Here is a 24,604-nt window from a genome sequence, read left to right as displayed (position 1 = left end):
CCCCAATCTGCCGCCTGCTTACAGCCGCTCTGCTGCTCCGCCGGAGCCGAGGGGGGAATTCTCCACCCCAGCACCGCACCAGCAGCCGGCACCGACCGCCGGCTGCCCAGGCTGCAGCTCCAAGCAAGCTCCAAAGGCATTCCCGAGTGCTCCCGAAACGCTGCAAGCAACCCCCGGCCCCGGCTGCGCCCCCGCCAAGCTCTCACACGTCTGCTCCTTTGGGACTGATCCCCCCCGCTCCTCCCGGGGCACCGCCGCGCCCCGCCCCGCCGCCGCATCGGCCGGTCCCGGGGGCTCCGCGGGGCCGCCTTCAGGCCAGGCTGCGCTGCCCGGTCCCGGGGGCTCCGCGGGGCCGCCTTCAGGCCAGGCTGCGCGGCCCGGTCCCGGGGGCTCCGCGGGGCCGCCTTCAGGCCAGGCTGCGCTGCCCGGTCCCGGGGGCTCCGCGGGGCCGCCTTCAGGCCAGGCTGCGCTGCCCGGTCCCGGGGGCTCCGCGGGGCCGCCTTCAGGCCAGGCTGCGCTGCCCGGTCCCGGGGGCTCCGCGGGGCCGCCTTCAGGCCAGGCTCCGCTGCCCGGTCCCGGGGGCTCCGCGGGGCCGCCTTCAGGCCAGGCTGCGCTGCCCGGTCCCGGGGGCTCCGCGGGGCCGCCTTCAGGCCAGGCTCCGCTGCCCGGTCCCGGGGGCTCCGCGGGGCCGCCTTCAGGCCAGGCTGCGCTGCCCGGTCCCGGGGGCTCCGCGGGGCCGCCTTCAGGCCAGGCTGCGCTGCCCGCCCCCGGGCCGCGGGGAGGCGGCGGCGGCGGCGCGGGCCCCGGCGGGCGGCTGCGGCTTTAAGAGCTCCCACAATGCCGCGCAGCCGTCCCAGTTCCGTTACATGTCTCGCCCGGTGAAGAGCGGGGGAGCGGCAGGAAGGAGGCGGGGGCGGCCGCTCCGGGCTCAGGACACCCTGCGCGCCGCCGGGCCGGGGCAGGAGCGGGCGGCGGCGGCCCGGCGGAGCCGGGGGGAGGAGCGGGGAGCCCCGGAGGGCCGGGCTGGGCTGGGCTGGGCACAGCCTTCAGGCGCTGCGCCGCCGGCCGCGCCGCCCCCCGCGGGGCTGAGGAGGAGCCGGCGGCCGCCGGGGCCGTTGGGGAGTCCGGGGAAGCCGCCGCGGGCCGAGCAGCCGAGCGGTAAGTGTGCGGGGAGCCGCGGCGGGGAGCCGGCCCCGCGGAGCCGGCCCCGCAGCCCCTCGGCCCCGCCGCCGCTGCCCCTGCGCTCGCCGCCCGCTCTCGCCAACTTTCCGTCCCCGCCGCCTCGTTCCTCCTCCCCTCGCATTCCCGCTTCCAGGGGCGGCTTTCGGCGTTTGGGCTCTCCCGTTCCCCGCTTCCCGGCTCCGCTGCCGCCCTCCCTGCTTCCCGTCCTTTTCGCTCCTTCCCTCGCTACTTCTCCAGCTCTCTCCAGCATTTTTCCTCTCTCCTGGCATTTTGTCTCTCCCTTTCCTTCGGGCATCGTGTGAAAAGTACAGGAATATTCTGCGTGTCCTTGAGGAAGGGAATTCAGAAGCCACTTTCCTGACACACTGGAAGTCTTTGCAGTAGTGTTTTTGGTTCCCTGTTGTTGGCACCGCAAAGAAAACCAAACCTATTTTTCTTTTTCTTCCCCCCCCGCCCCCCACGCCGTGCACTGTTTGTTTATTTTGGTCCTTTCCCCCCCCAGTCAGTACTGATTTGTTTCACAATTAATCTTTTACTGCTGCCCCAATCCCTTTCTCTCTCTTTTTCTCCCCCGGTAAGGGGGGGTGGGGGAACCCCAAACAAACCCACACCAGCAGTGAGATGGAAACATGTTCTGCCAGCAGGGAATGGGTGAGATTTAGTAGGGCTGCTTTTTGGTGTGGGGGAGAGGGGAAAAGCAGATCAGTGCAGTGGGGCAACACGGGGGCATGGACTTTAAAGGGTAAGAAAATGGATTCTGCTCCTTGGTTTCAGCAGCTCGGAGCCGTTGTGGAGAAGGTCTGGTCCAGGGGTCTGGTTTTGGGGCTGTAGCAGCCCAGTGGTGTGTGCCAGGCTCTGCTCTCTCCAGCAGAGCAGCCTCTTCTGTGCCAGCAGAGCCGTTGCTAAACTGCAGCTCAATATCACAGCACGGCAGGGGTTGAAAGCACTTCTGGAGACCATCCAGTCCAAGCCCCCTGCCAGAGCAGGGCCACCCAGAGTCAGTCCCACAGGGACACAGCCAGGTGGGTTTGGAATGCTCCAGAGAAGGCTCCACAGCCTCCCTGGGCAGCCTGCTGCAGGACTCTGCCTCCCTCACAGGGAAGAATTTTTCCCTTATGTTCACATGGAGCCTCCTGGGTTCCAGTTTGTGTCCACTGCCCCTTGGCCTGCCCCTGGGCACCACTGGGAAGAGCCTGGTCCCATCCTCCTGGCACTGCCCCTTTTAGCTATTGATCAGCATTCATCAGATTCCCCTCAGGCTGCTCTTTTGCAGGCTGCACAGCCTCAGCTCTCGGCCTCTCCTCACAGGATGGATGCTGCAGGCCCCCCAGCATCTTAGTCCCTGGCTTTCATCAGGGTGAGGGATCAGGAAGGGAGGGTTACAGCTGTCAGCATCCCCTTTAGGGTGACACCTGCCAGACTTTCCAGTCCAGGCTGCAGGCACAGCAGGGCTTGGCAGGTTAGCAGTCACTGGGAGCTGCTCACAGCTGTCAGGGCTGGTTTGTGGCTCACGGCGTCTGCTCTGCAGCTCCCAAGCTCCTGCATCCCGGGTGAGGTGAGCCTGGGCAGGGGCACAGGGAGGTCCATCAGCTGCTGGTGGCTGCAGACACCTGTTAATGGTGTTCAGCTGCCAGGGAACGGGGGTGGTGTGGCTGTGGGAAGTGTTGAGAGGCCAAGGAATGTCAGCCTCGGAGGGGAGAAGGAACTGGGTGGGTCCTGCTTCTGTTACCTCCGACGAGTCCTGCCCCAGAACGCCACGGGTTTAGGTGGCTGAAGAGCAGACTGAGATGGGCTCTAATTGCCCTTCCTGTTTCTTCAAAGAGGTAAAATTGCCTCTCAGATCAGCTTTTGTTTGGTGGTATCCAGCTGGGGAGTAGGCTGGGCGTTAAACTAGGGCTGTGTGTCTTGCAGCAAGAGAATGTTTGATCTGTGATGGGCCGGGGAAACTGAGCCAGCAGCTTGGCCTTACCTGGGCCGGACTTGATCTTAAAGGTCTTTAACAGCCTTAGTGATTCTGTGCCCTTCAGGACAACCGAAAGAGTGAAGCTGCTTCACTTGCACTTGAGTCCTCTCTCCATCCTTCTCCCTCCCCATCCCTAACAGCCCAACACAATCTGAGTTTTATGAATCTTCTTTTTTTATCTTTCCTGAAGTTTAAAAAACTTCGGAATGGGGAAAAGTAGGAGAGGAAAACCAAATCCGACCAGCAGAGTTTCCAGCCTGTGCCTTGGGCTGCTTCTGGCAGCACCCCCAGTGCTTGTGAGGAGCCAGGTTGGGGCTGCCGAGCATCCCTTCGGAGGGAGGCCCTGCAGAGGAACGTGTTAGCTGGGAGGGAGGAGATGCAGCTGCTGAAAGGCAGAGCTGGGCCCCGGCGAGGCTGCTGCCGCCGAGGCAGGCGGTGGGGGCTGTGCTTGGCAGGAGCATGGCTCTCAGGGGATTGTAGGGATGGTTCCCGGTGCAGGTGGTGCTCCTTGTGTGGCTGTGCTGCTGACTGCTACTGGGTGGCGCTTCTGCTGGTGCCAGTGCTCCTTCCTGAGCTGGGCAGGAAAGCTCGGTGCCATCCTCTGAGCAGCTTGAGCCTCCTGCGGTGGGGCTGGGACTGGAGGGGGGTTTGTCCCCTGGCCTCTCTGACAGTGTTGGTGCATGTTCCAGCTGCCTCAAGCTGCACCTGAAGGAATCTTGGCCTCTCCAAGTTGTTAAATTGGATTGCAGGTGGGGGCTGTCCCTCGGGGAGCGGGCAGAGCATCCTCTGAGCGTGCTGTGTGCAGTTCTGGGGGCCTGCTCCCCTGGTGAGCTCCAGGGATGAGATGGGCTCAGGGCCTGGGGGCTTCTTTCTGTGCTGCCTAGGGTCAGGTCTTTGTCTGGGCCTTTAAGCCCTTTAAGGTCTGTGCTCAAATGACATGGAGATGTTGTGTGGCTTTCTAGGGCTGCTCCAGAAGCTCAGGTTTTCTTTCCTTCCGGTGGGGTTGGGACTTCAGTGTGATGGGATGAGGATCTCGGTGCTGGCTTTGCTGTGCCCCTGGGGAGTTGCACACTTGGTAAAGGCAGAGCTGTGCCCCTGCTGCAGGCAGCTCTTGCTCTTCACTGAAAGTGGTGTACAGAATGGTTGGGGTTGGAAGGGGCCATCAGATCATCCAGTTCCAGCCTCCTGAGTACAGGGGCATGAGCAGGTCCCTGCTCCTGCTAATCCAGGCCCTATCAGCAATGTATTTTTATAGCTGGGGTCCCTCTTGCTGTCCCTGCACTCAAGTCTGTCAGTGTCTGCTCCTCTTTGGGGTAAGTGGAGAGTGGCTGAGTCTGAGGGGCCTGCAAGCTTTCAGAGGTGCTTGAGGATGCCACTGGATTCACTTTTTAACTTCCCAGTCACTCCTTCCAGAGCCCTAAGAGGGCTTGGCCAGCACAGAGGCTGTTCTGTGGTGGGCATGGCTGGACCAGGCTCTGCTTTCAGCTGCTGGCCAGCCCTCTGTGGTGGCACTTCAAAGCTATGTGCTGAGAGAGAGCCATGGGCAGAGCAAACCCCAGTGGTGTTCCAGTGGCCTGTACCACCCAGCTGCTCAGGTGCTCTGCTGATCTGCTCCAGGGAGTTCAGGCTGACAAGAAACTGCAGCTGGGCATGGAGCTGCTGCCAAGAGACCACCAAGGCAAGGCTGCTCCCCTCTGTGGGGCAGAGCCCTCAGGCAGGGCAGGAGCTGGCCACTTAGGGCATCTTTCAGCATGACATTGTCTAATTCCTGGTGCTGTTGAGGATTTATTTATTTTTACTCTCTGCTATCTTTAGCACAAGGAGGGAAGAATGGTAATGAGGACAGAAGGTCATCCCTGCAGCCCTCCCTTTGGATGGGACAAGGCAGGGCTGGAATATTGCTGAGGAAATATTTATTAACAAAGTAGTGGTTTTGTGTTTTGCTGAAGGTCAGGAGCTGGTGAGCAGCTCAGCCCAGTGCCTGCAAAGGCATCAACAGCCATTGCCAGAGCAGTTCTAGTCCAGGGCACTGCTGCTGAAGGTAAGGTGGGGGTCAGCTAGGTCAGGACATTCAACCTGAGTGTGGGGAAGCTCCAATGCTGAGCACAGGGCAGCAGACAAACCCCTCTGCACTGATGGCTTCTGACCCCAGGGTGCTGTCAGCTTCAGGCAGGGCAGAGGATGTCTTACTGGAACTCTGGTGCTGGAGCCTGCTGACCAGGGTGGGTCTCGGCTTGCAGGTCAGAATGGCTCAGGCTGGAAGGGAGCTCAGAGCTCATCTGCTCCAACCTCCCCTTCATGCCCAGGGACACCTCCCACCAGCACAGGCTGCTCAGGGCCTCATCCAGCCTGGCCCTCAACACCCCCAGGCAGGAGGCAGCCACAGCCTCCCTGGGCAGCCTGTGCCAGAGGCTCAGCAGCCTCCTGCTGAACAACTTCTGCCTCAGCTCTACTCTAACCCTGCTCTGCCTCAGCTTGGAGCATCTCTGTGGCCTCCTCTGGACTCTCCCCAGCAGCTCTGTGTCCTTCTCCTGCTGGGGACCCCAGAGCTGGAGGCAGGGTTGGAGGTGAGGTCTGAGCAGAGCCCAGGGGCAGAATCCCCTCTGCTGCCCTGCTGCCCACCCTGCTCTGGCTGCAGCCCAGCACACAGCTGCCTGAGGGCTGCAGGAGGCACTGCTGGCTCCTGGGGAGCTGCTCAGCACCCAGCACCCCCAGGGCTCTTTTCTCCAGGGCTGCTCTCAATCCACTTTGCACCCAGCCTGGGTTCAGCTGCCAAATCAGTGAAGCTGTGCCCCCTAGGCTCTCTGCAGTCCCAGAAGCTCTTACTCAGAGGAATGTGAAGAGAAAATAAAAGTGAACTCTGCAAAGGTCCTGAAGCTTTGGGGCTGCCATTCCTGCTCAGGACTGGGGTGGGTGCAGTTCATGCTGCAGGGGGGTTAACCTGACTGGAAAATTATCCTGCAGATGTACCCAGAGGCTATTGGAGCTTTGGGAAGGGGTGAGGCACTCCAGGCTTGGTCTGTCCCCTGCAGAGCAGCAGCAGGGTGAGCTGCAGTGGTGTCCTGTGCTGTGTGCTGCTGCCTGTGTGCCATGACAGCTACCCTTGGAGAGGGTCTCTCTTTCTCCAGCACTGGAGCTTGTGGTGGTTTGGGGGATTTTTGAAGCCTTCTGTTTTAATGCCTGGCTACTTCTGAGTGGAAAGTGGAGGGAAGCTTGGAGAAGTGTCCTGTGAGTGACTTCCACTGGACCCTGCCTTTGCTCCAGGGTGGGTGCTGCTTGAAGCTTTACTTCCTTACCTGCCACAGCACTGCTGTGTTCCCTGCAGGCAGCTTGCTGTGTCCCCTGGTCAGATACAGAGTAGTTTAGGTTGGAGAAGACCTCGAAGATGAGCCCAGCACTGCCAAGTTCTCAGCACCACATCTCCAGTCTTTTAAACCCCTCCAGGGATGAGGACTCCACCGCTGCTCTGGCCAGCCCTTTGGGGCAAGAAATGGTTCCTAATGCCCAACCTAAACCTGGCCTGGCACAGCTTGAGGCCAGCCCATCAGGTCATACAGTTTGCACTGGCTGTGCTCTGTAATTGTGTGCCACTCTGTCTGGGGAGCTGCAGCTCCCCGTGGTGCTGCTGGAGGGGCAGGGGGTGCTGTGGGGGGTTGCTCCTGGGGGCTTTGTGCCAGTGTGTTGTGCTCCCGAGGCTTTGGTCCACGTTTCCAAGCTGTTACTCAAAGGGAGCTGCTGTGTCTGGAGGGCCCTTTGAGGCATCCTCAGTCGGCAGCCTGGGGAGCAGGGAGGGAGCAAGACTGCAATTTAGGCAGCCAGATGTTTCGTGTCGGTGCCAAAGGGGGAGGGGGTGGCTCTGGGGTGGAGGGGCTGCCGTTGTCACTGGGCTGGTTGGGATCTTCAGCAGATCCCTATCTGCTTTCTGTCCTCTCCCCCTCCCTCCTGCCATGCCTGTGAGGAGATTGAGAACAAAGCATTCTTTGTTGCTTTGGCAAAGGTATTTTTGTTGTCAGCTTGAGTTCCTTCATCTGAAGTTGGAGATAAGCTGCATGGAGCTTGGCAGTGAGTGAGGGCAGAGCCCTTGCCCTGGAGATGGGTTCTGCCCTGGGCTCTGCAGTGTGGAGTGAAGGGCAGAGTGGTAGAGGAAGGCTGGTCTGGGGCACAAGCCACAGGCTCACAGCATGGGCTGGGTTGGAAGGGACTCCTAAGCTCATCCCGTTCCAACCCCCTGCCATGGGCAGGGACCCCTCCCACCAGCACAGGCTGCTGAGGGCCTCATCCAGCCTGGCCTTGATCACCTCCAGGGAGGGCACAGCCACAGCCTCCCAGGGCAGCCTGTGCCAGAGTCTCCCCAGCCTCACTGGGCAGGATTTCTTCCTCCTCTCCAGTCTAACTCTGCCCTGCTGCAGTTCCACACTCAGCTGTCACTTCGGCTTGGTTTGGGCTTTTTATTGCTGGTCAGTGCTTCTTGTGAGGTGCTCGGAGAGGCTTTTCTTGCTTCCCCTGCCTTGTGAGAAGGAAGGGCAGGAAGGGTCTCACTCATCAGGTGTCTGCACATGGCAAACCCTTCCTGCAGAAGAGAGCAGGAAGGTGCCACAGCTGACTATTTAAAAGTGGATACTGGGAAGCAAGATCCCAACCAGCTCAGCGTGGCTTGGCAGCTGTGGAGCTGGCAGCGTTAACCAGCACCAGTGCCTGGCAAATGGCATCTGGAGAGGGGCGTGGGGCAGTGGTGAAATGCCCCTGCCCATCAGAAGGTGGTCGTGTGTGGAGTTCTGCTTGAGTTTAAGAAGCAGTTCCTCACCTCGGGGCTACTCCATCCCTCTGTGTGTGCTTGCTGCGGGCTCCATCTGCGCCGCCGAGCCAGCCCAAGCCTTCCAGTGGTTTCTGTGGGAGCAAGGACAGAGCTCTGGAGGCTCAGCTGAGTGAAAGGCTGCAGCCTGTGCTGGGGAGGGGTTGGTAGCCCCCGAGGTAGCAGGGGCTGCTTAGCATACAAAGGGACTGATTCTGTGGAGGAGCTGCTAAGCGGTGTAGCACAATGCTTCATCAGCAGCCACTGTGCTCAGCTGGGTCTGGGCTGGGTCGGCAGTGCCCGAATGAGCCTCCGTTTACAGACCAGGCTGAACAGAAAAGCCATTTCTGCTGGCTTAGCAGCAGAGCCCCTCCACGGCCAGCCCTCCGTTTGCTCTCCAGATCCCTGCTCACCTTGTCCTGGGGATTCCAACCTGAGGAATTCCAGGAAGGAGGCGTTTGGGCTCTTCTGCTTCCAAGAAGCCTTAAGGGGATGCTGGAACAGGTTACCCGGAGAGCTGGTGGGTGTCCAGTCCCTGGAGGTGTCCCTGCCCGCGGCAGGGGCCTGGAGGCAGTGGTAACTTCAAGGACCCTTCCAACCCTACCTGTTCTGTGGCCGGGCCTCGGGGCTGTGCCTGGCCCGGGCTCGGGGCTGTTCCTCACCCCGTGCTGCCTCCTCGCCTGCTCCAGCCCTCGCCGGCAGTGCCTGCTGGCTGTGCTGGCTGCCATCTCTGCATCTCTCTGCTCTGCCCTGCTGCCAGGCTTCCTAAATCCCTGCCCACGACCTGGTGGCTTTCTAGGTGGTGTTTGGCTGCAGCACAGCATTTGCCTTTCGAGGAGAAGCAGGGACCCTGGGCCCTTCCCTGCCTGTCTGCCAGCTGCAGAAGCCTTCCTCTAACTCCTGTGCTGCTGAGCTGCATGGAGCCAGGGCTGGTGGGGGAGACCTTGCTGTGTCCTGCACTTGGGCTTAATGTGCCCAGAGCACCTGACCTGGAGTGATCCTGGCATCCTGGAGTGCCCATTCCCTGCTCCCTGGGAGGCAGCCTGTTTGCTGCTGGCAGCTCTCTGCCTTACCACATAGCAAACCCCAGCCAGGAACCTTCTAGAAGTCTTCCTCTCCCTGCCCTTGTCCTTCACTGACCTCTGACCACACTTTTATCTCTCTTGACAAGATTCTTGGTCTCCTTTATCTGCTGTTGCCCTTCACTCCCCAGTGTGATTGTTTTCCCAGGAGTGCTGAAGCTCAGCCCTGGAGATGTGTAGGACAGGCAAATTCAGTCCAGTTGCTTCGGGTTGGGTTGTTTGGGGGGGTTGGGTTTGCCTTTTCCCTTTCAGCTCCACTCACACTGGGGAGCCAGTGGCAGGTAAATAGTGTTTGTGCACAAATCTGTCCTCAGCAGAGGGCAGGGAGCTGCAGCAGCTGCATTTGCACCCCACAAACAGCTGTGGGAAGAGCTCTGAGCATCACCCACTGCTGTGGGGAGGACAAGCAAGCAGTAAGTAGCAGCTTCACTCTGGGCTTGCTGTACAAAATATTAATGACCTTTTAAAGGTATTTGCACACTGCCAGGTAGAAGTGAGGCTAAATAGAGGGAAATGGCAAATACACTTCTCTGTCTTGGGCCTAAGGCTTCCTGACTGCCTGGGGACTGCTCCATCACCTCCAGACAAGGTTTTGTTCTGTAGGATTCAATCACTTACCCCAACCTCTGAAAACTGTCACTGGTGGGGAGCAGACAGGGACTGGATTTACTGAAGTGATGCTGCAGAGAGATTTTCTCCTGTCTCGTAGTGCCCTTCGTGCTTGGCATTCTAAAGGCACCTCCAAAAGCCTAAATAATTGGAGATGTTTATGCAGACTCTGGCACTGCTGCCCAGGGAGGCTGTGGCTGCCTCCTCCCTGGAGGTGCTCAAGGCCAGGCTGGATGAGGCCCTGAGCAGGCTGGGCTGGTGGGAGGTGTCCCTGCCCATGGCAGGGGGCTGGAGCTGGCTGAGCTTTGAGGTCAGTTTTAAAAGAGCTTTAGGTTCTGGTGCTCTGCTGAGCCCAACCTGAGGGTGTCTGACTGGTTGCCTTGTGCTCTCCAGGGCTCCTGAGGTGCAGATGGCTCCTGCCTGTCTCATAGGCATACAGAATGGTTTGGGTTGGAAGGGACCTCAGAGCTCATCTACAACCTCCTGCCATGGGCAGGGACACCTCTCAGCTACACTCCTGGTCTCCTGGTCCCAGGCAGACACTGAGCTGCCCTGCAAGGCCTCTCAGGAAAGCCTTACAGCAGCTCTGGCAAGGAGCCTGGGGGTCGTGGTGAGGCTGGGAGCGGAGTACTAGAGGCTGCTCTTCCACTCCACACAAAGCAGTGCAGCCTCAGCACACAGGCACAGGGCTGGGGGGCAGCTCGGAGGGCTGTGGCCAGTGGGGTAGAGTCTGTCTGGATGCCCTCACTGGAGTGGTGTTCTCCAGGGAGCAGTTCTGGGTGCAGTCCTGTCCAGCATCAGTGACCTGGATGAAGGGACAGTGTCCTCCCAGCCAGTTTGCTGGTGGTACCAAGTGGGAGCAGTGGCTGACACCTCATCAGGCTGTGCCTCCACCGCTGAGACTGGCGGCTGGAGAGCTGGGCAGAGGGAGCTTCCAGGCTAGCTGAGAGGTGCCCATGGCAGGAGTGGGTGGTCTCGGAGGTCCCTTGCAGGCCATCCCAGCCTCTGAGTCCATGAGTTTGTGCTGTGCAGATGTGTTTGCAGGGGGCAGAGGCCTCCTGCTCCCCCAGCAGCTGGGGCTGGCACACACCCAGCCTTGCCGGGGGAGCTCTTTCCAGCCGCACCTTTCCCGCAGGCGTTCTGCCTTGCTCTCCTTTCCAGCGACCATTTCCAGCCTGCTGTACTTCTGGCAGTCATCCTAAAAGATCAGGATCTGTGTCCTGCAGCCGTTGCAAACAGCATCTTTTTGTTAGGAAGCCTTTTCAAGCTGCTCCCCTCCGTGTCCCCTGGCAGCTGTGCCTCCTCTGCTGGCCTGGGCTGCCCTTGCTCACGGCCTCGGACCACAGCCTGGACAGACAGGGGAGCCCAGGGTGGCTGCTGGGCTCTGTGCCGTGTGCCCCAGCGCCAGGAGCCCTGGGGGTGCCACCCTGGAGCAGGCCTGCCTGGGGCTGCCGAGCAGATGGTGAATTCCCACACAGGAGAGCTGAGGCTGAGCTGCCAGGCACAGGCTGCTGCCTCTGCAGCTGCTGAATTGCTCTTTCCTTTGACACAAGGCAAAGCTCAGTCCCGTGCCTGCCTCGCTGCAGGATGTGCTCAGCTCTGGGCTGCTCTCGGGCTCTGTGCCTGGAGGCAGGAAGCTGCTTGCATGTGGTAGGGCTGCTGGGAGAGCAGGAGGCTGATCTCAGGTCCGTGGCTGTTTGCTGGCTGTGTCGGTGTGGCCCTGGCATTTGGAAGTCACAGACTGCAGCAATGGGAAACACTGAGCCTGATTGTTAACTTGTCATGAGCTTGGGCCCAGAGGAGGCCACAGAGATGCTCCAAGGGCTGGAGCAGCTCTGCCCTGAGCACAGGCTGAGGCAGCTGGGGCTGTGCAGCCTGCAGAGGAGAAGGCTCCAGGGGCACCTCAGAGCTGCTGCCAGGACCTGAAGGGATCCTGCAGGAAGGCTGCAGAGAGACTTTTGCTGAGGGGGTCTGGAGCCAGGCCAAGGGGGAAGGGTTTGGAGCTGGGGCAGAGCAGGGTTAGAGTGGAGCTGAGGAAGAAGTTGTTCAGCAGGAGGCTGCTGAGCCTCTGGCACAGGCTGCCCAGGGAGGCTGTGGCTGCCTCCTGCCTGGGGGTGTTCAAGGCCAGGCTGGATGAGACCCTGAGCAGCTGAGTCTGGCTGAGAGGTGTCCCTGGGCATGGAGGGGAGGTTGGAGGAGATGAGCTCTGAGCTCCCTTCTAGCCTGAGCCACTCTGTGGCTATGGAATAGGTTTGATCATCTGAGCTGGGCAGACTGCTGCTGCTTGTCCACCCCTTGTTTGAGTACTGCTGATTCCCAGAGCTGCTGCAGCTGCTTTCCAGCAATCTCTGACCTTGCAGTCCGTGTCTCTGTGGTGGATTCAGTGTCTGATCTTAGCAAGGGGCCTGGGTGTGCCTTTCAGGGGTTACTGTTCGTTGATGGGATGCTGCAGGATGAGTTGCTGCATTCTTGAGGAGTACTTCATGGTGAATCACAGCACATGACAGGAAGTGGCTTGGTCGCTGCATGGAGGTTGGGGAAGCAGTGTGGTCCCTGCTGTGTGCCTGGGGATGCTCTGGAGTTCACATTCCAGGCTTTCTGTTTCTTGTGATGGTTAACTCTGGAAGGTGCCAGGCACACAGGTGGGAAGAGAATCCCTGCATCTGTTTGGTGTGGGCAGAACTGTGCTCGCTGGGCCAGAGTCCCAAGCCTCAGCTCTGGGAGGGAGCCTCCAGTCATCTGGAGGGGATGCTGCTTTGTGTGGTGCATCTTGAAGTGCCAGCTGGCATCCTGATCCCCATGGGGCTGTGGGGCTTTCTTGGAAGAACCAGTTGGGTTTGGTTCTCTTGAAACTGCTTCTCTGAACTGGCCTCCAGACCCCTTCTCTGCAAGGATTTGCACAGCTCTGAAGCTGAGCTGTGTCACCAGGCTGCTGGAGAGGGGCAGCATTTGCAATGCCACCTGTCTGTCTGCAGAGCTGTGATTAGGGCCCAGGGTGAGCTCCTCAAGCTCTTGCTCACAGCTGGAAATGGCCCTCTCAGAGCTGGTGAAAGAGCAGGGTTCAGGAGCACGAGAAGCTTGGCACAGCCTGGAGCGAGCAGCGCATGGGGAAGGGGCTGGCAGGGCAGCGGTGTCTGAGAGCAGCTGAGTGTTGTCAGCAGCTGCAAGATCCATGGAAGCACTTCCAGAAAATTGCTCTTCCTCTGCTCTTGCCAAACACAGGGAGCAGGAGCCACAAATACCACTGCAAATGGCTTTGGCATCCTGCAGCCGTGGTGCCCAGGCCAGGCTTCTCCCTTGCAGCTCTGGGCACGAGTGTGGCACCGGGGCGGTGGAAGGCACCCTCCTGGGCCTTGCCTCGGGCCAGTAGGGGTCTGGGGACAGCTCTTCGTGTTCCCACAGCCTGGCAGCATCTCTCCTCCTGGGTGCATGGCTCTGGAGTGCTGTCCCCTTCGTGAACATGGATCTCTGTGGCTCGTGAGGGGCTGGCTGGCTCCTGGTGAGGGCGAGAGCCCTGGGGCAGGATGAGGCTCTCCATCACTAGGGGCATGGCAGCTGTGTCTGTCTGCAGCCCTTGCTGCAACTCCAGCATCTCTGCTCCTGGGCCAGATGGAGAGAGGTTGGCTTTAAACTCTGGGATCTCTGTGCTGATCCCAGCTGCGTTTCCATGGGGACTCCAAGGTTGGTGCTCTCAGTGGGCAGCTCCAGCTGCTGGCTCTGGGAGCTGACTCTCTGCCCTGGCACTGAACCTCACAGAGCCAAGAGCTGTTGGGTTTTTAGCACCATGCACTTTGCAGACACTGAGGAGCTGTTGTAACTGGAATTGTTTGTGAGGGGTGCTGAACTTTGAGCTGCTTACAGATCAGGTGTCAAGGCTCAGAGGCTGTGCGGAGGTGCCACACACGGTGCAGGGAGATGCCAGTCTGTCCTGAGGGGCAGTTCCTTCACTGGTGTCATTTGATAGCCCCAAGCAAGCAACTCTCTTGTCAGCTGGCTGCAGGGGTGCAGGTGTCCCCCCTGGCAGCAGCAGATGTGGCCTCACCAGAGCAGAGGCAGGAGAACCTTCCTGGAGCTGCTGGATGCAATCTTCCTTGGCCATGAGGACACCCTGCTGGCTGGTGGGCAGCAGCACTCCTTGGTCCTTCTCCACAGCGCTGCTTTCCCTCAGCTCCCCCTCAGCTGTGCTGGTGCAGGGCTGATTCTGCCCTAGTTGAGCTTCCTGAACTTGAGGAGTGAAGCACAGTTTCTCTCCAGGAGCTGCAGGTGCCCAGCTGGGCCCTGAGTGCCCAGGGGGCAGTGAGTCAGCTGCTGCTGGCCTGAGTCAGGAGGGCTTTCAGCTGCCTGCAGTTCCCTTCTCCCAGAGTTCTTTGGCTTCCCTTCTAGGTCACAGATCTGAAGAAGGAAAACCCCCTCAGCACCCATGGCCAGGTGACTTGCTGCATGGAGCCAGGGCTGTGACCTGGGCAGGACAGCCTGGGCCTCCCAGGGCCTATCTGTGCTTTGGTCAGAATGCAGAGATGCTGCAGGTGTCTGCTCCACTCCATCTCCATGCCTGGGTGACAAGCACCACCCTGCAAACACAGGAGATGTAGCACCAGTGCCCTGCTTCTCCCTGCAGAGTCAGCAGCGCTCTGCTCCCTGCCCAGCCTCACCCCCAGGGCTCCTGGGTGCAGTGCCAGCAGGGACACTGCTCACCTTGTGCTGCTTATTTTTAGGTGGCTCAGGGAGCTGTGCTGTAATTGAATTAGTGTGGAGAGGGAGCTGCTGGGTCCTGGGCAGGGGCTTTGGAAGGCATGGAGTGCTGGGCTCATCAGCTGCGGGGGCAGCTGTGCCCTGAGAGGTGGTACAGGGAGAAGCCTAGCAGCAGCTCAGTCCTGTGTGGGGACAGCTGAACACAGCACTTGAGCTCTCTGGGGGCACCATGTGGCCATTCTGGCCCCAGAGGGCTTGCAGGTGCCTCACCTGGTTCCACCTTGGGTGAGGAGTTCATCTGCTGTGCTCTTGCTCAGAGCAGGCAACACTCAAAAGGTCTTTATGCCTCTTGTGTTTCCCCTGGGCACCTGCAGACCTTCCTAGTGGCAGCCCTGCGCTTGCCTTCAGGAGCAGCTGCTGACCTCTGCCTCCCCTTCTAACCAGAGGAGCAGCTGCTACGTGGTGGCACAACGGCCCTGGTCCTGGTGCCTGAGCTCTGGGTGTTGTGCAGACTGTGAGCCATGCTAGGGAGGGGACCTTTGGTTGGCTTTTCAGGTGCCACCCAGCAGAAGCCATCTGTGACATCCCTGCAGCAGGGCTGTGGTTGGCTTCTGAGCTCCCTTGCTGCACTGCTGGCTTCCCCCTGCCCCTGTGCCAGGGGCACCTCCAGCTGTGCAGCTCAGGTTACTCTGGGCTGTGGTTGGGAGATGCAGTCAGGCTGCATGCCCTGAACCTCACTGAACTGGGAAGGCTGTGCCTGGCAGCAGGTGTGGAGCTGCAGAGCAGGAGGTGCAAGGGAGATGCCTGTGCTGGGTGACAGCTCCCTGGGGTGGGAAGGCTTGGTTGGAGAGGCAGAGCAGTGTGTGATGTGCCTGCTAACAGAAGCAAAACTGACCTGGCACTGGATTGTTGCTTTGGGCTAGCCCAGAGCTGCTCATGGAGGAAGTCTGTAGGGCAGGCTTGGGCTGATGATGAGCAAAGACAAGGATCCAGAAAAGAGATTTTCAACACCTGAGCAAACTCCTGCTAGGACCTGGCACCATCTCTGCTGTGCTGCTGGGGAGCCCCTTGTGAGCCAAGCCTGGGTGCACTCAGCTCCAGCAGGGCAGCCAGGGGAGGGCTCAGCAAGTCCCCAGGAACCTCCACACTTGTAGGGCTCCTGGAGGTGAGGTCTGAGCAGAGTCCAGGGGCAGAATCCCCTCTCCTGCCCTGCTGCCCACACTCCTCTGAATGCAGCCCAGCACACAGCTGCCTGCTGGGCTGGTTCTGGACTTGGGGCTCCAGCCTCCAAGGCTGCAGGGTGAGAACAAAGAACCCTTCAGTATTTTCTGTGGGACTTCCACAGAAAATACATAAACCATCTCCATGAAAATGTCTGGATTGATGAAGGGAAAAAGCCTTTTCCTGCAGCAGGGCCTTGATTAATGGATTGATTGTCTGCAGAGGTTCTGTCAGGAAGCCATATGGCTGGAGGGAAACAAAGAGGAAGTGCTTGATGTTGGGAATCTGACTTAATAGGGGTCCCTGAGGACAGAGAGTGGCTCTCAGCTTTACCTTTCCCACTCAGGTTGCAGAGTGCTCTGAGAAGAGCTTTGGTGCTGCAGCAGGGCTGAAGATAATGCAGCTCTGTGAGCAGTGTCAGTCCCTGCTGCTGCAGCAGCATCACAGCTCCTCCAGCTTCAGCTTCCAAGCCCACCCACTGTGAAGCCCTCTGGAAGAGCAACCAAGGAGCAGTAACTGGAGTGAGTGTTGGCTGCTGGGGGCTTAGCAGTTGGTCACTTTGCAGCAGGTGAAGGCAGCTTCAGCAGCTCGGTGCTCAGCTCTCCTGCTTTGTGCTGATGCTGTTGCTCTTCTCCAGCAGTGTCCATGCATCTCCATCCCTGGATGGGCTGAGGCACCAGCTGAGTGGCACAGCCAGGTCCAGTTTGCTAAGCCAGAGCAGGTAAATCCCTGTGGAATGCTGTTCAGAAAGTCTTGGCTGGGTCCATGGGCTGAGGCAATGGGAGGAAAGCTGCCTGCCAGGACCTGAAGGGATCCTGCAGGAAGGCTGCAGAGAGACTTTTGCTGAGGGGGTCTGGAGCCAGGCCAAGGGGGAATGGTTTGGAGCTGAGGCAGAGCAGGGTTAGAGTGGAGCTGAGGAAGAAGTTGTTCAGCAGGAGGCTGCTGAGCCTCTGGCACAGGCTGCCCAGGGAGGCTGTGGCTGCCTCCTGCCTGAGGGTGTTCAGGGCCAGGCTGGATGAGGCCCTGAGCAGCTGAGTCTGGCTGAGAGGTGTCCCTGGGCATGGAGGGGAGGTTGGAGCAGATGAGCTCTGAGCTCCCTTCCAGCCTGAGCCATTCTGTGATCAAGGAGAGGAGGGGGAGCAGGACTGGACTGGTCATAATGATCTCTTGTTTGTTCTAGCAGCTGAGTTTGGCAGCAGAGCTGACAGCTGTGCCTGGAGCCTGCCCTAACCCTGCTGCATAGACAGAGCCCTCTGCCCATCTGCACCTGCAGGTAAGGAGCTATGGTCAGGAAGCTTCAGAGATGTTTCCCTTCTCCTGTCTGCAGATACTTGAACATGCTAAGAACTCTAAAGCTATAGAAGACTTGAATGTGGAATTGTTTGGGTTGGAATCATGGAGTCCAGCCATCACCTAACTGCTGAAAGGAATGCAGAGGAGGGACATGTTCCTGGTGCTCCCTAAAGGATCTCTGGTTCAGGCAGAGTTTTACTGTGACAGGCCAGGAAGCTGTGGCTGAGGCAAAAGCCATCTCCCAGCTAGTGAGCTGCTGCTTGCACTTTCCTTGCCTCACTTGCAGCCTCCACCTGGCAGGGTCTGCACCTCCCTCCCCACCCTTGGAGCCAGAGCAAAGCCCAGCAGTGCTCTGCCAGCCTTGTGCCTGGGATCCTGGAGCTTGGCTGCATTCTCTGGATGCCAAGAGATGCTTCTCATCTCTGCTGTCACTCCAGTGCCCTCTCTGGAGCTGAGCACTGCACAAAGTGCCTCTTGTTCCCTCATGTCTGCAGCTCTGGGATGCCCTTACCCTGGCTTAGGCAGGGGCGGGGGGGTGGGGGGCGCTGAAGCTGGGGGTACCATGGGGGCTGCATCAGCGTCCTTCATGGTTTTTGGTGTCAGCCTCCCTGCTTTCAGATTTAAGGGAATGTTCCTTCCCCTTCTTACTGCCCTGAGGAAATTTGCCCTTCCACAGAGCTTGGGTCTTACATGCAGATCATTTCTGGTGCCTGTGCTTTGGTTTTGAAGGGCATTTGAAGCCCATGCCAGGGGCTGTGTCCTGGGGTGTGTTTGAGAACCAGCAGTGCTGCCAGGGGATGCTCAGAACTTCAGCACTTGCTTGGCAGCTGAAGGCAAAGAGAGAATGGAGACAGAGTCTGGAAACAGAGAGAGGAACTGATCATAGCTGGTGGAGGGTGGTGTGTGCCACTTAGATGAAGAGACAGGGCTGGGGCTGAGGCAGAAGTTGTTCAGCAGGAGGCTGCTGAGCCTCTGGCACAGGCTGCCCAGGGAGGCTGTGGCTGCCTCCTGCCTGGGGGTGTTGAGGGCCAGGCTGGATGAGGCCCTGAGCAGCTGAGCCTAGCTGGGAGGTGTCCCTGGGCATGGAGGGGAGGCTGGAGGAGCTGAGCTCTGAGCTCCCTTCCAGCCTGAGCCATTCCATGATAGCTTTTCTGTCTCAACAGACATTGGGATTGTTCTTTCCTCGGGCCCCAGGTCACTGCCTCCAAGGCTTTGGGGTGGCAGGCAAACCCTTGGATGCTTCTGTTCAGTTTTGTTCCTCTCCTTTCATACTTCACTTAGTGAATGCCCTGAGCTTTGGCAGGGCTGCACTCCTGCTGCCCTTGCTGGGGAGGCTTTGCTGGGGTGCTGCATTTCCTGGGGGCTCTCCCTGTGAGGCTCCTGACACTTCTGAGGGCCTGCTTTGGGTTTGGTATTTACTGGCCACTGGAGAGCTCTGCAGTGCTCTGGTGGCTGTGGCAGAGCTCAGCTGTGGGTGTTGAGGAGGCACAGACATCCAGGCTCACCCTGCCAGGCTCCTGCAGCAGCCCCAGGGGTGGGTGCTTGCCCAGCCTGCCAGCAGCAGCCCAGGAAGCGCTTGGCACACGCTGGCATTGCCCTCTCTGCGGCTGCAGGCATCTCGCTGCGATCCAGGCTTGCTTCTGCTTCTCAGGCTGCTCTGGCAGCTCTCTCTAGGCTGCTCCCTACGAAGGGCAGCTGCACAGTGTGGGGAAATGGAGAATTTGCAGGCCTGGAAGAAAGATAAGTTTTACCTTTGGTGTTTTGGTGGCTAAGGAAACCTGCTTTGGTAGTTGGGATCTGGGAGTGAGGAAGACAAAGCAGCTCAATGGGGTAAAATCAAGTCTCATTTCTCAACCCTGCAGCCCCTCAAGCTGCTGCTGAGCTCCCTCAGCACCAGACAGGGGGAGGAGCAGGGCTGCCTGCCTCCACTTGCAGCCTAGCACTGCGCTTCTCAAAGGAACTTCAGGCTTCTTCCACCTGCCCTCGCCCAGGTCTGAGAAGACTTCAGTCAGGAGTCTCGGAGCTTCTCCAGGGAGCCTCAGCAGCAGGCAAGGCTCTCACAGAGCAGGCCAAGGCTAGCACCTGGTACAGGATGGGGATGTCCTGAACAAAGCACCCCTTTGAGTTTCACACAGCCAGGCTTTGTTTCTTCACCAGAAAAACCACCCCCCAAAGGCCTTTGTGCTTCCAAGCAGCCCCAGAGGCTTCAGACTCCAAAGTGCTGCTGCAGACAGTTCCCTGTGGTTTGTGCCCCTGTGCTGGTGAGGAGGGGTCTGCTTCAGCTCACCACCAGTGCAAAGGAATTACAACTTGTGCCCTTCAGCTCTGTTTCTTACCCAGGCTTTGCCAGCAGCTTGGCTTATCAGGAAGGAAGGGAAGCAGAGTGCTGGGCTGCCAGGAGCCACTGCATTGTGCTTACTGGATCAGTGGTGAGCACACTTCCAGCCAAGGGTCAGGCCTCTCCCTTGGCAGCAGAGCGGGCATCTTGGCCACAAGCAGCCTGCAGGGCTGTCCAGGTTGAGGCTCCTCAGCTGGGTACATTCAGGCAGTTTGTAGAACTGCAGAGTCGCTTTGGCTGGAAGAGACCTCTGAGAGCAAAGATCAGAGAGCTGAGCCCTGGGGAACACCACTGGGGAGGTGCCAGCTGGAGCTGCCCTGTTGCCCACAGCCCCAGCTGCCTCCTGCTGTCCCACACTGACACTTGGCCTACTTGGCCTGGCTGCTCTGGGCAGCAGGCAGGGGGTGCCTGGCTGGCAGTGTCTGGTGCTGAGCTCTGCTGGCAGTGGCTTCTGCTGGGCTGCTCTGGGTAAGGTTTCCTGCATCAGTGAGGCCCTGCAGTGCTCCACGTCCCCCCCAGCGCTGCCCTGAGCTCACACCGGTGCCTCCCTGGGCACTGCGCCCTGCCAGCTGATCCCATCTGCTCTGAGCCATGCAGGGCACGGGGGGCGTGACACTGGGGTTTGAGTGCCAGTGCTGGCTGATGCTGGGGCTGGGACTCACCTCTGCAGCAGAGGTTTCCTGCAGGCTACCCAGGCATGGCCCTGGGCCAGGCACAGATCCGGGAGCCTGGAGCTTGCTCTGCACCTTCCCTGGGGCAGTTCCCAGTCTCTGTTTGCAGAGGGCTGGCACTAGCAGCACAGGCTGGGGAGCTGTTGGGCATATCTCAGAGCTCTCTCAAAGTCTTCTCTGCTGGGCCCTTTGAGAAGGTCTGGAGGCAGTCTGTGTCTCTGAGTGTGGCACTAATGTTCCAAGGCAGACTCCCTCAAGGATGGTCTTCTGTTGGGCCAGGGCAGCATCCCTGGCACCTCTGTCTGGCAGAGAGCTTCAAGGCTAAAGCTAACCCAGACTAGAGAGCCACTGCAGGGGCTCCAAGGGGAAATGCTGTTCCATCAGTCCCTGAAGGGAGCTTGTCCTCTGTGAGGATGTCTCCTTTTGAAAACAGTCCAAACCCCAGAGCCTGAGCCTGAAGGTTTTGTGCCTCTTCTGCTGCACTCTGCATCTCCTCTCGTCTTGCAGAAGTGTCAGCAGAAGCAGGGAGTCCTCAGTGGGCTGTTGGCAGAGCAGGGTGGAAGGTCTGACTCTGCTGCCTGCTCCCTGCCTGCTGGAAGCAGAGCACAGCAAGGGTTTGATGCTGGTTCCTGGAGCAGCAGCCTTGGTGCAGCTCACTTTGCTGCTGCACTGGAGCAGCTCTCCTGCTCTTTGCTTTGTTCTCCTTCCCTCCCCTTGGTGTTTAGCCATATTAGAGAGGCAGAGCTGTGAGCTGCCCTGCGTGCTGCTGCTGTTACTGCCTGGAGGTTGCTGTTCTCATGTGCTGCATGCTCACTGCCAGCCAAGAGCAAACCCAGGCCATGGGAGCCCTGGCAGGCAGCAGAGAGTGCCTGGAGGGAAGCACAGGGCTGCTTGGGGCTGCTGGGCACAGAAGAGGGGTGCAGGGCAGGCATTTGTGCCAGCATTGCCTGCTGCAAAGGGATGTTCCTCTGGCATGGAGTGAGAGTCATCCATCTGCTACCTGCCCTCACCTCTGCCATGCTGCTGCCAGCCACCCAGCCCCCCCTGGAGCAGTGCCCAGCAGGGAGGCTCTCAAGGGTGGCACCACTTGGTGCTGCCTCTGGCAGGGTTGTGCTGTCCCCTCTTGGTAATTCAATCTGGTGGTGGCTGGAACAGAGCTAGGGAAAGGAGAGCTCTGTGTAACACCACCTGCAGGTGATGCTTCAGTCCTAATCCTGAAGCAGATCAGGGGCTGGGATTTAGTGATTAAAGCTGCTTGAAGCAGGTCCAGGCTGTTAGCAGAGCAGATGCTGTCTGAGGAGCTGGAAGGGCTGCAGGGGAGGCTCTGCTGTGCTGTACTTCTCAGTAGAGTGCTCTGCTGGGGGTGGCCTGGCTGGAAGCTGGGAGAAAGAGATCTTGGGACTCTGACTCTAGTGCTGACATCATGAGAAGGACACAGAGCTGCTGGAGAGAGCCCAGAGGAGGCCACAGAGATGCTCCCAGGGCTGGAGCAGCTCTGCCCTGAGCACAGGCTGAGGCAGCTGGGGCTGTGCAGCCTGCAGAGGAGAAGGCTCCAGGGGCACCTCAGAGCTGCTGCCAGCACCTGAAGGGATCCTGCAGGAAGGCTGCAGAGAGACTTTTGCTGAGGGGGTTTGGAGCTGAGGCAGAGCAGGGTTAGAGTGGAGCTGAGGCAGAAGTTGTTCAGCAGGAGGCTGCTGAGCCTCTGGCACAGGCTGCCCAGGGAGGCTGTGGCTGCCTCCTGCCTGGGGGTGTTCAGGACCAGGCTAGATGAGGCCCTGAGCAGCTGAGTCTAGCTGGGAGGTGTCCCTGGGCATGGAGGGGAGGCTGGGGATGAGCTCTGAGCTCCCTTCCAGCCTGAGCCATTCCATGATAGCTTTTCTGTCTCAACAGACATTGGGATTGTTCTTTCCTCGGGCCCCAGGTCACTGCCTCCAAGGCTTTGGGGTGGCAGGCAAACCCTTGGATGCTTCTGTTCAGTTTTGTTCCTCTCCTTTCATACTTCACTTAGTGAATGCCCTGAGCTTTGGCAGGGCTGCACTCCTGCTGCCCTTGCTGGGGAGGCTTTGCTGGGGTGCTGCATTTCCTGGGGGCTCTCCCTGTGAGGCTCCTGACACTTCTGAGGGCCTGCTTTGGGTTTGGTATTTACTGGCCACTGGAGAGCTCTGCAGTGCTCTCATTCCACCCCACCCCCCTTTCCTCTCTCCTTTCTGTGTCTGTTGGTTTTCCTCTCCTTTTCCTCTCAATCCCTGTGTGCCCTGTGCTGGGGATTTGTTCCTTTGCCCTCCCCAGTTCTGCCCCCACTGCAGCTCTGCTCAGTCCAGCAGCATCATCAGAGTCCATGCTCTGGGTGTAATCCAGCCCTGCTCAGCTGCTAATCTCCTGTAACTAACTTGGGGCTGTCTCTCAGGTTGTCCATTCTCTGCTGCTTCATTCTTCAGCAATGCTGTCCTTGGCTGGCTCCTTCCTGTTGCATTGCTGTGGTGCAGCAGCTGCTTCTGTCACAGCATCAGCGCTGGCTGGGGGCACTGAGCAGCTCCCTGCAGTCACTTGGTGCTCTTTCTCTGGGGGCTCTGTGATGACTTGGAATGCCTTGGGCAACACGGTGCAGGGAAGCTGTAGGTCTGTCTGCAGGGCAGGTGGACACTGCTGGAGCTTGGGCTGGGTGGTTCCTGCTGGTACCTGAAGGAGAGGAGCCTGTGTGGCCTCTTCTGCTCAGCAGCTGTTAAAGTGGCCTGGGTGAGGCTCAGATCTGGGGACACTTCACTACCAACAGCAGAATTCTTCTCTCTTCCAGCTGCTGAGCCATCTCCAGCAGCGCTGCAAGGATGACCTGAGGCATCTGCACTCATGGCTGGTGGGTGACCTGGTGAACCATGGAGCTCAAGGTATGGGTGGATGGAGTCCAGAGGATCGTCTGCGGGGTCACGGAAGTCACGACATGCCAGGAGGTGGTGATAGCTCTGGCTCAGGCCATTGGTAAGTCAGGGTGGCACCTGGGCAGCAGCTTGGCTGGGGACTGAAGCCAGGGAAGGTGGCAGCAGAGCAGAAGTGTGGCATGCAGAGTGCAGTATCCTCACAGCCCTTTGGTTTGAGGCTGCCAGGCTGTGGCCGACACTGATGTGCTCTGCTGGGGAGCACCATGGGCTGCAGGGGCTGCTGAGGTATCCCTGCTGAGGCCCCAGCACTGCAGAGTGCTTGCTTGGCTTTCACAGCCTCCTGATTCTTGTGCCCTGCTGGGAACAGCACAGATCAGTGAGGCTGAGCCCTCAGGTTCTGCTCTTCCTGCTGCAGCACTACTTGGATCTGAGGCAGGGCTGACTTGGGCTGCTCACTGCTGGCTGCTTGCTGAACCTCTGCCCTGAGCACAGGCTGAGGGAGCTGGGGCTGTGCAGCCTGCAGAGGAGAAGGCTCCAGGGGCACCTCAGAGCTGCTGCCAGCACCTGAAGGGATCCTGCAGGAAGGCTGCAGAGAGACTTTTGCTGAGGGGGTCTGGAGCCAGGCCCAGGGGGAATGGTTTGGAGGTGAGGCAGAGCAGGGTTAGAGTGGAGCTGAGGCAGAAGTTGTTCAGCAGGAGGCTGCTGAGCCTCTGGCACAGGCTGCCCAGGGAGGCTGTGGCTGCCTCCTGCCTGGGGGTGTTGAGGGCCAGGCTGGATGAGGCCCTGAGCAGCTGAGCCTAGCTGAGAGGTGTCCCTGGGCATGGAGGGGAGGCTGGAGGAGCTGAGCTCTGAGCTCCCTTCCAGCCTGAGCCATTCTAGTGTCTGGTGAAGTCAATGCATCTGAATGTCTGTGGTGGTTTCTGGGTGAGTGGTTCTGAGCATCACTTCCATCTGCTGGGGTGGAGGGCTGACCCTTTGTATCTCAGGAGGATTCAACTCAAGTCCAGCTGTGCTTGCTGTGACCTGCAGGCTTCAGACACCTTCTCAAAGTAATTACAGGTTCCAGCTCCCTCAGCTGCTCCTCCCCAGCCCTGTTCTCCAGACCCTTCCCCAGCTTTGTTGCCCTTCCCTGGACCTGCTCCAGCCTCTCAATGTCCTTCTTGTAGGGAGGGCCCCAAAGCAGAACCCAGCACTCAAGGTGTGGCCTCTTCCAGTACTGAGTCCAGGGGCACAATCCCTGCCCTGCTTCTGGCTGTACCATTGCTGCTCCAGGCCAGGCTGCTGGTGGCCTTCTTGGCCACCTGGGCACTGCTGGCTCCTATTCAGCTGCTGGCACCCAGCACCCCAGGTCCTTTCCTGCTGGGCAGTTTCCAGCCACTCTGCCCCCAGCCTGGAGTGTTCATGGGGTGGTTGTGCCCCAGGTTCAGGACCCAGCACTTGGCCTTGTGGGATCTCATCCGACTGGCCTCAGCCCATGGATCCAGCCTGGCCAGGTCCCTCTGCAGAGTCTTGCTGCCCTCCAGCAGATGAACTCCCACCCAGCTTGGTGTCATTCAGTGCTCTGGGTAGTTTCTTTGGTGGTTTTTTATCTGCCTCCTCAATAGTTCACCTGAACTCTGAGGAGGCTCCAGCAGCCCTGGGCAGGCTCAGTTTGTGTCAGCTCAGCAGATTTCCTGTCCTCTAGCACATCACAGGATCACCCTGGGTGTGTGGCTGGTTCCATGTGGAGATGAATTGTAGTTGCAACCACAGCCAAATTAAGATCATGCTTTGGAAACTCCTTCCTGTGGGAAATCTCCTCTCTAGGAAACACCTCCAGTGCTTGGGCTGCTGGGACAATGTGAGGCAGCAACCAAATGGTACCTGCAGGCCTTTGGCAGCCAGG

At 59.3% G+C, this 24,604-nt stretch overlaps 1 protein-coding gene across 3 annotated transcripts in view; it reads left to right on the top strand.

The window, feature by feature from the left end:
- Positions 1-847: 847 nt before the first annotated feature.
- The window catches only part of RASSF8 (Ras association domain family member 8), a 29,375-nt gene continuing 5,618 nt past the window's right edge, over positions 848-24,604 (top strand). Inside the window, exons 1-3 of one of the 3 annotated variants that reach the window (XM_054168016.1) lie at positions 848-1,158; positions 16,725-16,814; positions 22,638-22,819. In XM_054168016.1, coding sequence (XP_054023991.1) covers positions 22,717-22,819 — 103 coding nt within the window. In that variant the 5' untranslated portion in view covers positions 848-1,158; positions 16,725-16,814; positions 22,638-22,716. Of the gene's footprint in view, positions 1,159-16,721; positions 16,815-22,637; positions 22,820-24,604 lie in introns of all 3 variants that reach the window. The other 2 variants (XM_054168018.1, XM_054168019.1) reach the window with 2 other exon arrangements.

Source organism: Dryobates pubescens, chromosome 15, assembly GCF_014839835.1.
Source record: "Dryobates pubescens isolate bDryPub1 chromosome 15, bDryPub1.pri, whole genome shotgun sequence".
In the NCBI taxonomy this organism is placed as follows: domain Eukaryota; kingdom Metazoa; phylum Chordata; class Aves; order Piciformes; family Picidae; genus Dryobates; species Dryobates pubescens.
Note: the sequence above shows the minus strand (reverse complement) of the source record. Positions and strands in the feature narration are given on the sequence as shown.